Source organism: Osmerus mordax, chromosome 17, assembly GCF_038355195.1.
Source record: "Osmerus mordax isolate fOsmMor3 chromosome 17, fOsmMor3.pri, whole genome shotgun sequence".
In the NCBI taxonomy this organism is placed as follows: Eukaryota; Metazoa; Chordata; class Actinopteri; order Osmeriformes; family Osmeridae; genus Osmerus; species Osmerus mordax.
The window spans coordinates 1,587,878-1,601,032 of NC_090066.1; the positions used below are offsets into that span (position 1 = coordinate 1,587,878).

Here is a 13,155-nt window from a genome sequence, read left to right on the forward strand (position 1 = left end):
TGATGGGGAAAAAGAACGAGTTGCTTGTTGAACGGAGGTTCATCTCAGATCTAAATCCATCCAGAGAAATCTACAGTATCAGATAGGAGGTCCAAACGTGAAAGTGTGCCTGTCATAGACTAACTGATGTTAGTTTCCTCCAGGATCACAATGTCTCTTATTGAGAGACTTGTTGGTTTGTTGTAACTGTCTTAAAATTATTGTACTCGCTGTGAAATATATTATTGTTGCTTGCTTTTTTTTTCTACAGGTACACTCTTGCACTTTTGAGGTTCTTGCTGTTTAATTGTAACTCGTCTAACTACAAGCTCTTATGGTTCTTCCATTTGGGACTTTTTTGGTTTTCACAATGTATGCTTCATGTTTGGCTACCCGCAATGTTTGGGGCTATCTCATTGTTATGATCAGTGCACTTTTGTAAAACTCTCTCTTGGAAGTCGCTTTGGATAAAAGCGTCTGCTAAATGCATAAATGTAATATAATGTAATAGATGTGCAAGTGGGATGAGGAGAGTTCTCCCTGCCTGATCGCAGACTTCAGGAACACAGCTTGGGCCTGTGCTGGAGGTCTGTCTGAAGGTTACAGCCGTGGGGAATGTGTCTGACGGGAAGGACAAGTCTGTGTGCGTGTAGGTGTGTGTGTGTGTGTGTGTGTGTGAGGACAGTGGACAAGCAATTCCGCAAACTCTGCTGGAGAGAAAAGACCTTCTTAGAGATCCTCCCTACGGCTCCATGTTTGTTCAAGCGTGCGCTCTACCCCCCCCCCTCCCCTCTATCCACCGCTCTCCCCCCCTCCCACAAAACTGCTGGAGAGAAAAACAAGTGTTCGACAACAGATGTGTTCACAGCTGACTCGGGTTGGGGCCTTCTAGAACCTTCTAGAGCACGCGTAGCCAATCCCCCTTTACCTCTGACCTTCTCCCTCCGCAGTCCCAGGTTCTAGAAGCAGGACGAACCGTGATATCACCACTTCCATCTTTTCTTCATGCTGACTTATTAGCCTCTCACAGACTCACACTTGGACAAACGTGCTTGCAAGCACACACACACACACACACACACACACACACACACACACACACTGCAGGGCGCTGCAGCTGCACCCCCGAGGGTTTGGGGTCAAGGAGCCTCGTGCTTAGCCGCGGTCATTTCCCCCTCGTAATCAGATCTGACCCCTTCATCGCACCCCATCCTACACACGCACACACACACACACACACAAACACACTCACACACAACACACTCACACACAAAAAAAGAACACACACACACACATACAGGTTCAGATCAGAGTCACCCAGCTTGGACATCTGTTGGGTCTCCCAGGCCTGCAGAAAGCAGATCTGTGGCCCTGGGCCATAGAAGGGCCCCAAACAAGGCTTACAAACAGGAGATTGGATGGCGTCGGACAATAGGCCAGCAGACAGGCTTATAACTCAATTACCTGCTTCCTTATTGAATCAATCCATCTGTGAGAAGTTTGTCCGTCCTGCCGCATAGTTACAGTACGTGGTCCTATTGATAATGCGGGCTCCAGAGAGCGTCGGACATCTTGAGAAAGGGTCTCGCTAAACTCTTGAACTGAAATAGTTTCACTCTGACTCTTTGAGGCCAGCAAACTTTGGGAGTGTAACGATCTTTCTCAGTTCAGTTTGCACCTCAAAACATCCCAGTCAGGCCGGTCTTCCATCATGGGTGCAGTTTCATCGCTCCAGTTTACACTCAGTGCTACTGAGAGCTTTGCTACAGAAAAGAGACACCGGCCCTCGTTAACCGTGTTTTAAAGGTTACTTCAACCGACGCACACACACACACTTTTCAGGCTACTGTGATCGAAAATCCAAGGAATTTCCAGTTCCCCATTCCCATGACAACCCTGGGAACACTGAACATCATCGGTGTCCCACTGTCAGGGATTAAGACTTTTACAAATTGCGGCGCAGTTATGCAAAATACTCACAGGCTCTGCTCTCTGCCAGCGGCTTCTTGTCTGGGTATGAGTGAAGTGCGGCGAGGGAGCGTAGCGGTCGGCCAGAGCTGATGTGATTTATGAGCTTCAACTCCACTAAGCAGCTGGATACAGACTGAACCGCTGCTAACGCTAACCGCTAATGCTAACGCTGGCTCGCTACCTCCTGCCGACTTGCAGATTATACGCCGCAACAGCTAAGAGTCTGAGGAACTTTATTCTGGCTGAACTTTTTTGTGTGACTGTATTTAGCCTTCCACCTCTCTCCCATCCAACGCTGGGGACCGCAGAAACGAGCCACTTTAGAAACTGTGGTTTGGGGGAAAAGAGCTCAATTTTATGAGAAGAAAAGGAGCCAAAGCAAATGGTAAAATAGTCACATTGCAACATTTTCTCTTTCTCTGATTTAATGTGAATGTGGGCATGTGAAATAGCAAATGAACCAAACCTAATATGCCCAGTCGACTCGTTTCATGACGAATGGCAAATCCATTGGCAATGTGGAAGCAATCAGCGGTGAAGTGTGAAAAAACGTGGAGGAAAAATACAAACAGGGCTATACTGTTTTCAGTTTGTCGCATTAGCTATTGTGAAACTCTCTCTCTCTCTTTCTTTGTCTTGCACACACACACACACACACTTTAAGGCCAAGCTAAGAAGAGAAGGCTGCAAGTGTGTTCTTTATGGGTTTAGTTTCCTGGTTTACAGCTCGGCCCTGCTACCACGTCTGTGCTCATGCATGACACGGTATTAAAATAACACGGAACAGATGCAGGGGTTGGTAGGCTCCAGAGACTGGAGTTGTTGCCCCTTGTCTAAGGAGATTGTGTGAAATCTGGATCTGGAGACAATGTTCCTCAAATAGCTACAGGGTATTTGGTGTTTGCGTTTTACGCTGAAATGTTCAAATAAACCCAATTTATTAGGGAGAGAGTGGTTATTCAGCATATTCTGTGTTCCAACCTTTCTATATTTTGCACGAAAAATTTGTTTCGTCATTGAAATACAGTAAAAGAAATACAATTACCAAAAGTCTGTTCTGGAAGTAGCATTTTTGACTGAAACCAATTGTGTCCTCCTTCTCCGAGGGGCTGAAGTCTGAGGCTGAGGTGTATTACCAGAAGGCCATCCAGCTGGATCCCACCAAAGGAAACTGCTACATGCATTACGGTGAGAATACAGCCGTGTTCACGTGAGAATACAGCCGTGTTCACGTGAGAATACAGCCGTGTTCACGTGAGAATACAGCTGTGTTCACGTGAGAATACAGCCGTGTTCACGCGTGAACACAACCATCAACAACCATCTTCACATGTGAATACAGCTTCAGTTTGAACACTCACATTGTGCAAACAGTTTGTGGCGCTCATAACCAAACTAACAGCATCCACAGGCTTCTCCTCCCACTGTGTCCTGTGCAAAGTGCTCATTAGGAGAATAGATTGCACCCTGACTCACTGTAGCTCCAATTATCAACCGCCAGAGCAGGTTTCTATGCGATCCAAGCAGCGTTGGATGAGGGGTAAAGTGTGTGGGAGTGCTGTGGTTGCGTGGGGCCATAGCCTTGCTTTGCTCGCTCTTATCTGGGCATGCTTGGTTTGTATCGCTAATGAAAACAGGACTGGGCTAAACTGCTAACGATGTCTCTGTCTCTCGGCGGAGCGAGAGGCGAGACTAAGGCTCGGCCTCGCTTCGGTCGAGGCCGCCGTCCACGTCACCTGGTGTACTGTATCTCCAGTCACTATCTCCTAAGATATTCACAGGAAATGAAATGTGTCCTGTTGAACTGAAAGAGCCATTGTATACTGTGTCATTCTCTCTCCCTCTGTATCCCTACACTACCCTGCTGCTTCCCTGCAGATATAGGTTTGGGGTTCATAGGGGTTCTGCTAGGGATCTGTTGCTGTCTTTGGATCAGGTTGTTTCCCGTACGTCTCTCTCTCTCTCTCTGTCCCCCTCTCTCTCTGTCCCCCTCTCTCTCGCCCCCTCTCTCTCTCCCCCCCTCTCTCTGTCCACCCCCCTCTCTCTGCCTACCCCCCTCCCCTCTCTCTCTCTCTCTCTCTCTCTCTCTCTCTCTCTCTCTGTCTGTCTGTCTGTCTCTCTCTCCCTCTCCCCCCCCCTCTCTCTCTCTCCTCTCTCTCTCTCTCTCTCCTCTCTCTCCCCCCCTTCTCTCTCTCTACCCCTCTCTCTCTCCCTCTTTCTCCCTCTCTGTTTTCCTGTAAGTGAAAGCATGACCTCAGTCAACACATGTGGACGTGGGGGAACATGGGGGGGAAGAGCTCACAGGGGAGGTCAGATAACGAGGACAAGCCTCCCCTATCCTGCCATTGTCCTGACACGCATGTTAAGATGCAGGGAGCATGCTGGTGTCACGAGTCATGTGACCCCGTCCTGACCACTCCTAGTTGACTCCAGCATGTGTCATGACGTTTGACACACAGGAGCCTGTCAGCTGACAAGGAATGCTCCAAAGTCAAAAATAAAAGACACAACTTTAGATATATACGTAAAATTGCTTGAGTTCTGAAAGTGTTGTGCAAAAAAGTACAAACACACACACACACAGTCCCATCTGACAGAGCTACCAGCCTAATTTACAGCTGCAGAGTAGACACCCGGAGAGAGAGCCAGGTGGTCAGGTTCCCAGAGGAAACACATGAAACACCTTCGACTCATCTGTGTTTTCACAAACCACCGAGCATGACAGAAAACCTCACGCACTTTTCTCCCCTCTCTCCCCCCTCTCTCCCCTTCCACTCCTTCCTCCTATCCCTCCGGTCTCATAATATGTATCTTTTTTGCTCTTCTTTTTCCTCTCTTTCTTTTCTTTCTCGGTTTCCTTGTCTCCCTCTCTTCCCTTTGCGACATTCCATGACTGTGTCTTCTCTCTTTCCCCCGCCCTCATTTTTCTATCTTCCTCTTTGCCCTTCTATTTATCTCTCCCCCTCCCTCTCCCCCTCTCCCTCCCTCTCCCCCTCTTCCCCCCTCCCTCTCCCTCCCTCCTTCTCCCCCCCTCTCCCTCCCCCTCCCTCCCTCCCTCCCCCCCTCTCTCCCCCCTCCCTCTCCCCCTCCCCCTCTCTCCCTCCCTCCCGCCCTCCCTCCCCCTCTCTCCCCCTCTCTCCCCTCCCAGGTCAGTTTCTGCTGGAGCATGGTCGTGTGCAGGAGGCAGCAGAGATGGCAGAGAGAGCTGCAGATCTGGACAGCTCAGAGTTTGACGTGGTCTTCAGTGCTGCTCACATGCTCAGGTACAGGTTTGACCTTATGACCTCAGACTGAACATCTACCCTCATTTAGTATTAAACAAAACGTTATGTTTTCCTAACCTTGTCTTATCACGCGGTACATCACAACTGAATAGTTATCTCAGGTTTGAAATATATTGTACTGTGGATTACCTATTTATGTATTACCTAGAGTTTCTGTTGGGTATACTTATTTCACATCCATAAATATAGTGGCAAGGTTCTTTTCTGTGAGGGAATTTACTTGTATGGTATTTTATTATTCGCTACTCGTTGAATATTTCATTGTGGCCACAAAAAAACACAAACCTCTTCTGGAAAAGGTTATTTGAAATATCTTTTGTGATTCCAGTGTGAAAATAGATTGTTGCGAAGAAACTGTCTAATTTGAATAATTCACATCGGCTAATCCCACAGAGGGGCTAATATAACACACGTAAACAGGGGCAAGGCTTTGATTCATCGCAGCGACATTCTCGTCCAAGGCTTGTAAAGAAACCCAGGAGTCTGCGCTCTGCTCTGCGAGTGTGCTTCCAGACAGCACATACGTTTTAAGAGTTAGAGGACTGCTCCTGCAAACCGTCTTTTCCTAGGCTGCTGCTCGAGGAAATATTGGGCGGGACATCTCCTAATTCCTTTTTGCTCTACATATCTGGAAAACTCATTAAGCTCCAGCAGGCTTCATCTGAAAGAGACGGCGCTACAGAGGATTTGTGAGTCAGGAACTAAACTGCCCAACCAGAGCAGCGTTGGCTGGGTGAGGAAGGTAGAAAGTGAGACAAATCTCTCAAGCCTTATTCTTGCCACTGAGATTCATTTTCCAGAAGCTGCTCATGGTGGCCCGTCCCGTCCTCTCCTCTAATCCTACACCTGGTGTTCTCACACCCCTGTCGCTGGCTAGATGAAAGCCAGGCACATGCACTGACATCATATTATTTGAGCCTGTTATTCAGTTGAGAAATGATTTTATGGGATTGTCACAAGTTCACACAACTTCTCCAAATGCTCAGAGTGAATAATCTGTCATTCTGGTCAGTATATCTCTTCTGACAGTGTTATTTTGATCAGTGGATTATAAAATATGAACACCATAAACTAACCAGCATCTTAAACAAACAAGGCAGAACATGTTGGATTGGAAGTATTCAATGTAGACCTTCGGACTGGTTCACCATGGTAACAGCACTTTTACTTTCAAAGGCATGACTGTACTTTTACTTTCAAACCAAGTCAACAGAGACTTACTGTATCAGACTTACTAAGTCATACCCTTATGAATATGTATGCCTGTGTGTTGATCTAATTATCCCTGTGATCTAATTAGTGTTAGCATACCAAGTGTGAATATACTATCATCTTTAGTGTGCCCCAGGGTGCGGAGTTACGAACACCCTAATTATAACGCTACAGAGGTCATAGAGTCAGGGAGGGAGACAAGACCAGCTAGGGAGCATCAAAGCACAGGGGTCCACTGCAGACATGCACAACAAATGGAAAATATCTAATTGGCTGTTCTGTGGGCTTTCACTTGGAAGTATTGTGAGAATCCCTGTGGTACTGTACCAGCTGGAAGGCCCAGCTGTCCTGAATGTTTGTGAACAGGTTGATGTTGATCTCTGTGTGTGTGTGTCTGTGTGTGTCTTCTCTCCTCTTTAGACAGGCCAGTTTGAACGAAGCAGCCGAGAGGCACTATGATCATGCGGCAAGCCTTCGACCAGACGTGAGTCTCTGACACACACACACACACACACAACTACTACACGCCCAGAGTAACTTGATCTGATATTTTGCTGTGAAATATCACCAGAGCTTTACAGCACCGTATTGAACCAAACAGGACATGGGGCCTTTAACCTTTGTGGTCTAAAGTTTGGGAGCTCTCCAGTCTGCAAATTATCAGTAATTTCAGAGGTAGAAGGAGTGTGGGGTTGATGGGAAGATGTAATTTAGATTCAGACAGACCCTACAGATCTTAGACTGGAGTAGTGGGGGTTTTCACTGGTCAGAAGCCATTTCTTGAGATTTCTCTGTGGCAGTTTGAAGAAGATTCTGGGCATTTGATTTGAATCTTCACGTAGAGTTGGATCTAAACAATACTACTGCATCGCAGCCAAGCTAACTACTGGACATTGTACTTTTGGTAACTTATTGGTGTGGCTAAAAAGATACTTCGATATTATGATGGTGTTTTCATACGTGGCCTTCTAAGATACTTCTCACATCAAAGTGCAGTAATTATTATTCAGTGTATTTTACTGAAAGGCCAAGCTACTAATGAAAACACTTCCAAACCTTGAGGACTCCGCTCAGTAATTTGTGAAAAGCAAAGCACCTCTTGTTTTTGACATTTTCCATTTAGGTGTCTGATTAGCAAAAGCCAGGTCCTCAAATATCAATGAATCCCGTAAGGATTCCGGTCATAATCAATGAATCCCGTAAGGATTCCGGTCATAAAAATGTTAGGTATGCCGGACATGCTTTGAAAGACGATTTTAGTCTGTGTAAAGAAGAGATTATCAGTTGAGGAGTATAGACAAAAATGTATTATAATTTTAATTGAAATATCTTAATTCTTATCATTACAAGTCTGTTCACAAAACATTAAAATGCATGCATTTTTACACACATACAGTAAGGTACTGCACAATCCAATTGCTAGGTCAACTGGAATTTTTATGGAAACGATTCTGCTCTGGACTTAGCGTCAGAAATCAATCGAATCGGCAAAACTGTAGGCAAGTCAGAAGCTAGCATCGCCCTGAAGGGTTTAGCGCGGCCGTGTTTGAAATGCCCCCCCGCCCAACAACATTCATCACTGTCAGTCTCAAGCTTAGAAAGACGGAAAAATCGCTGGCGAGGTTGCTGGCTCCGGTCCTGTGTACATACATAAACAGAGACGGCCCCAGGTCCTTGCAGCGATTGAGTCTCCTGTGTCTCTCTCTGCGATGTTCTGTTTACAGCGACGAAGGACCCTCATCTTTCTAGTCTGGTAACTGTAGCCGCTTAGCCGTCAGCCAGTTGTCCCTCTAGTAGCGTTAGCAACCTAGGCACGGACTTAGCAACGAATGAAGGAATTGCTTGTTTTGAATTGATGTCACATTAGATTAAGCTAGAGGGATCCACACCAATCCACGGTTGAGAGTCTTAATAAAGAAAAAGGGGCAAACCTAAGCCCTATAGTCTGAACGGTGTGTGTGTGTGTGTGTGTGGGTAAGTCTGTGTGTGTGTTTAGTTAAACACTGGCTCTCATATATGACCCAAACCCCATAACCTACAGTCTAGCTCCCAGGCGTGTGTAAGGGTGCAGTCTGGGGTTGTGGAGGCAGGAGGTGAGGATGAGATTTGGGGTTGGTTTTCCGTGGCACACTAGGGGCTCAGGCAGTACAAGGGGGAGATTCCTGCTGTCAATACTCTCCTACGGCCAGGTGGTTTCACTTCGCTACTTCAAAGTTGAGATTTGATTAAATCACAACCATGAACACACTCGGACATGGGTCCTTTGGCTGATATGAGCACACTGTTTCCCACAGAAACACGTTGCCATACGGACTCACTTACGTAGGTACACATGCGGTCAGAGGCACACACTCATATACAAACACAGCCACACACACACACACACAGGCCTAGTAAGATGTGCGGGGGAACTGTAGGTCAGGACCAGACAAGCAGCTCAAGGACACGGTTGCCTTCATCCTGTTGGTTTAATTTAGTGTTTTTCGGAAGGAGACAGATATGAGAGGGTTTGAAGGCATGGATAGTCTCGTTAAACTCCCAGCTGAGAACCTGGAATTTAGGTGTAAAGAGAAGATTCATTTAAATTTTATTTGTAATTTAACTGGGGTATTAACAGATCTTTATATTGTACCATACTATATTAAACCCCCCCTCACACTTATTTAAACACAGCAGGTGTGTCATCAGTGGTCACATCAGGACAGGAGTCCTGTTTCCTATAATGTGAACACCACCGCTACTGCAAGGTCAAAAGAGCTTAGCATTAATGCCTGTTTAATGCTCTGCTCAATTTGAGGTGAAGTCAGGTGGCTGAGCGGTTAGGGAAGCGGGCTAGTAATCCGAAGGTTGCCAGTTTGATTCCCGGTCATGCCAACTGACGTTGTGTCCTTGGGCAAGGCACTTCACCCTACTTGCCTCGGGGAGAATGTCCCTGTACTTACTGTAAGTCGCACTGGATAAGAGCGTCTGCTAAATGACTAAATGTAAATGTAATGTAAAAAAAAGCTTTTGCTTAATCCATGGCAAAAAAGACTACAAGGACTTTCTGAAAGGAACTCACGTAGCAGAATCTTCATTCAATACAGGTCTTATTGAGAAAGTGAGCATATTTTCTCTAATATGAATGCAGGAACATGTTCTGCAGCTTAGATTTACTCATTCTTACATTCCTCCTCTACCACTTCTCATTTCACATATTCCTCATATTACCCACTCACATTTACTGCAGTGTTGGCTTCCCTGACATGTTGGAATGATTACAGTACATTTCCAAAGATAGTAAAGCAATATCAACCTCGGTACTGTCACATCAAGATGAATAGTGACTGTGCACGTTTAACACAATATCATCAGACAATATGACGACCATTCAGGTGATAATCAGTCATTACTGTACTTTCCTTCCAGCTACAGTTTTGTAATTGCTAAACGCTACTATTGTCGTATAAAATCTGATAATAATTTCTCTCACTCTTAATTTCTTCACTTTTCACCTTTACCCTTCCTCTTTTTGTCATTTTCTTCTCCTTTCTCCTTCCTTCTTTTACATACTCCAACTCATCCTGCTCTCCTCCCTCTCCTCCATCCCCCTCCTCTCCTCCCTCCCCCTCCTCTCCTCCCTCTTCCCTCCTCCCTCTTCTTCTCCCTCAGTACCCGGCGGCCCTGATGAACCTGGGTGCCATCCTCCACCTCAACGGGAAACTTCCGGAAGCTGAGGCCAACTACCTGCGTGCGCTGCGGCTCAAGCCCGACGACGCCATCACCCAGTCCAACCTCCGCAAGCTGTGGAACATCATGGAGAGGCAGGGCCTCCGCACCCGGCAGGGGCCTTGACCAGGGCCCACCACAGAGGCAGGAAAACCAGACGAAACACATCTGTGTCCCCTCTCTGAGAGGGGGGCCCCGTGAGAGAGGCTGGGCCCCTCTGGAGGGTGAACCACGAGGCCCGAGGCTGGTCAGGAACGCTATACGCCAGCCAGACTGAGACGGAAAGAGAGAAAGAGAACAGCAGTCTCTGCTGGATGGTAGTTAAGGAAGCTTGGAGAACCTAATACACAAATAAAGGGTGAAAGGCTTTGGCTGATATGGGGAACTTAAACGATTATGGGTTGAGTGACAAAGTAGTCGTTGCTGATGGCAACTGAAGAGACAAGCAAGGGACAAGCTGTTATTGCATGTAGGAGTGGGACTGAAACGCTAATCTGCAGTGGGGAGTGGTAGGTCACAAACTGGCAAAGAGAGCCAAGCTATGGATCTTTATAAAAGGTTACGTTTGTAAGGTAAAGAACAGTGAAAGTCAAGATACAGAGCAATGGCCCCGAATTAAAAGAAGAAAAAAAATCTGATGTAAATTTGAGAAAATCTGATTATTTTTTTTTGGGGGGGGGAGTTGAATTTTGATCCCTAAAACAAGTTTTAATGATTTTACTTTAGAGATGTGTAGGACTAAAGCCCAGTGTCTGTAAATAATCTGAAAATAATGTGGTCTCACCAACATCTTTTGTGCTTTCATACCTGGTCAGAGTTTTGGATTATTTATTTTTTGCCACACATTTGAGTCCAGCAAATGTAAACCGTGAACGAAGACCATATTTTAAGAAAAATTGGAAAGGTACTAAACCCAAGCTGATACAAGGTTTATACAGTACATGTATGTGCCAACGTTTTGAGTTGTGCCTCTTATCAAGCAGACAGGTTATTAAATGTTGTATGATGAAAATATTTTATTACATTGTGTGTGATCAGATCATTCTTAACTTATTTAACTGTGTTGCTGTTAATACCCACACTGTGTCATGTTATGATGGTGACTACACTGTCATGTTATGATGGTGACTACAGACTGTCATGTTATGATGGGGACAACAGACATAAGCAGCTTTTCCATACAAGGAGAAAGACATCCCTACCCTCTTTCTCGCTCTTTCTCCTTCACTTACTCAATCCTTCATTCAGTCAGTGAGGAAGTGGTGAACCGTGACTCTTAAACCTTGGCCCTCTGACCCCTTTCACTCGTCGGAAAAACATGATACAGCCCGCACACAGCATAAGGCCTAGGCTGCATGAAATTGTGTTGGTCATTAAGCACTATTTGAGCCAGCCCTTGCAGCACATTTACAGTAATTGTGCATTTAGCCTACAGATTGACCGGTCATTCTGCACAACACTATAACATATAGGCTAGGCTAATAAGGCTACAAAACAGTGGCATCGGCGGCCGTAATAAAATCAGTTGGCACGGCGGCCGAGAAGTTTTTAAATAACATTTCCTACCTTTGATGATCTTTACTTGAAAACGAAGTTCATTGTCCTGTCCATTTGGATGAATTGGTTGACGGCTGGGTCATGCAACTGATCCTTTGCTTAAAATGTAATCAGCAATTCCTTCTCGATGGAAATTAAGGCCATGTCTAACATTCTGGCCTGCCCGGTAGCACGAACGTTACTTGTGGCTTCCATTGTGAAGTGAACTAACAAGCTAAGTTAGCTAGTTTATTAACTTGTGATCGCGTTCACCATAGCGGGCAGATAGTGATAACAAAGCCCACCCATTTAGAGGGAAGATATGATTGGTCAATTTTACTGTCAATGGAAATTAGTATTTCATTTAATTACCAGACCTAGACATTCTCTGGAAATACAATTAATCGGCCATAGCATTTTCCTCCCAACAACGGAGGCAGCAAAATTCTGATAGGGTGACAAAAGGGTATTTTTTCATTTAACTCTTCACATTCCAACACAAACTGAATAGGCAGGATTGAAGGGTTTATTGCAGAAACATTTTCTTTAGATTGTCAAAGAATGAATTGATCAAATAAAATTAAAACAGATTAGCCTACTTTTAAAATACATATTTTTAGAATATATTAGGCCCTAGGGCCTAGAGGGCTCTGACAGTTACCCCACACACAAACACAGACAGACAGACAGACCAACAGACCAACATAGTGTCGTAAGGCCATGGTTATTTCCTCCTCTGCTCAGGGAAATCAGGTGATTGTTATTGTGAACAGCTTGCTTTTTGTAGCAATGACAAGAGAAACGGAGGTATAGGCCTAACAGATGTTTTTGTTAAATTATTACGAATATGTAGGCTCTTTCGTGTGTTGTGTGAAATAGAATGCCGATTCAGATTTTAGTAAATAAACACACGTTCTCAAACCAATGCGTGTTTTCTGACAAGGAAGGGGAATACAACAATCCTGCATCTTCTCTCTAAATGGTAATTTCCATGGAAATCTGATCTTTCAAACAGAACATAGTGAAAGTTGAGCTGATTATTTAAAATAAGAGATAGGCCCTAATGGACGCACACACACGCAAACTCTGATAGTTAATTTGATGCTTTCTGACTGTCGACCTTGACTTATTTATTTATTTTATATTTTTTGGCATGCCCAAATCATCAATAGGGCTCCACCGACTGATCTCAACGAGATCAAACAGAACTTCTGACTTTGAGCTCTGCAGGCGGTAAATATCTAACAGGGTTTGAAAAATCCTGCAGTCTCTGTCACACCCACACACAGCTGGGAGCAGAAAACACAGGATGCACTAGGTAGAGTAGAGGGTGGCAGTTTAGTGCTAATAGTTTCAAACCTGGTGCATAGGATTAGGATTTGCCTGCGGTAAGAGTTAAATAGTTCTCATAGCACTCGTTTAAATTTCTTAATGATGCAGTTTTTAGCAATTTCATACATAGCAC

General features: G+C 45.2%; 1 protein-coding gene across 1 annotated transcript in view; it reads left to right on the top strand.

Annotated features, from left to right (window-relative positions):
* The window catches only part of tmtc2a (transmembrane O-mannosyltransferase targeting cadherins 2a), a 47,258-nt gene extending 34,965 nt beyond the window's left edge, over positions 1 to 12,293 (top strand). The window contains 4 exon segments of the mRNA XM_067254554.1: positions 3,057 to 3,138; positions 5,099 to 5,213; positions 6,867 to 6,930; positions 10,098 to 12,293. Coding sequence (XP_067110655.1) covers positions 3,057 to 3,138; positions 5,099 to 5,213; positions 6,867 to 6,930; positions 10,098 to 10,280 — 444 coding nt within the window. The 3' untranslated portion in view covers positions 10,281 to 12,293.
* Positions 12,294 to 13,155: the final 862 nt, after the last annotated feature.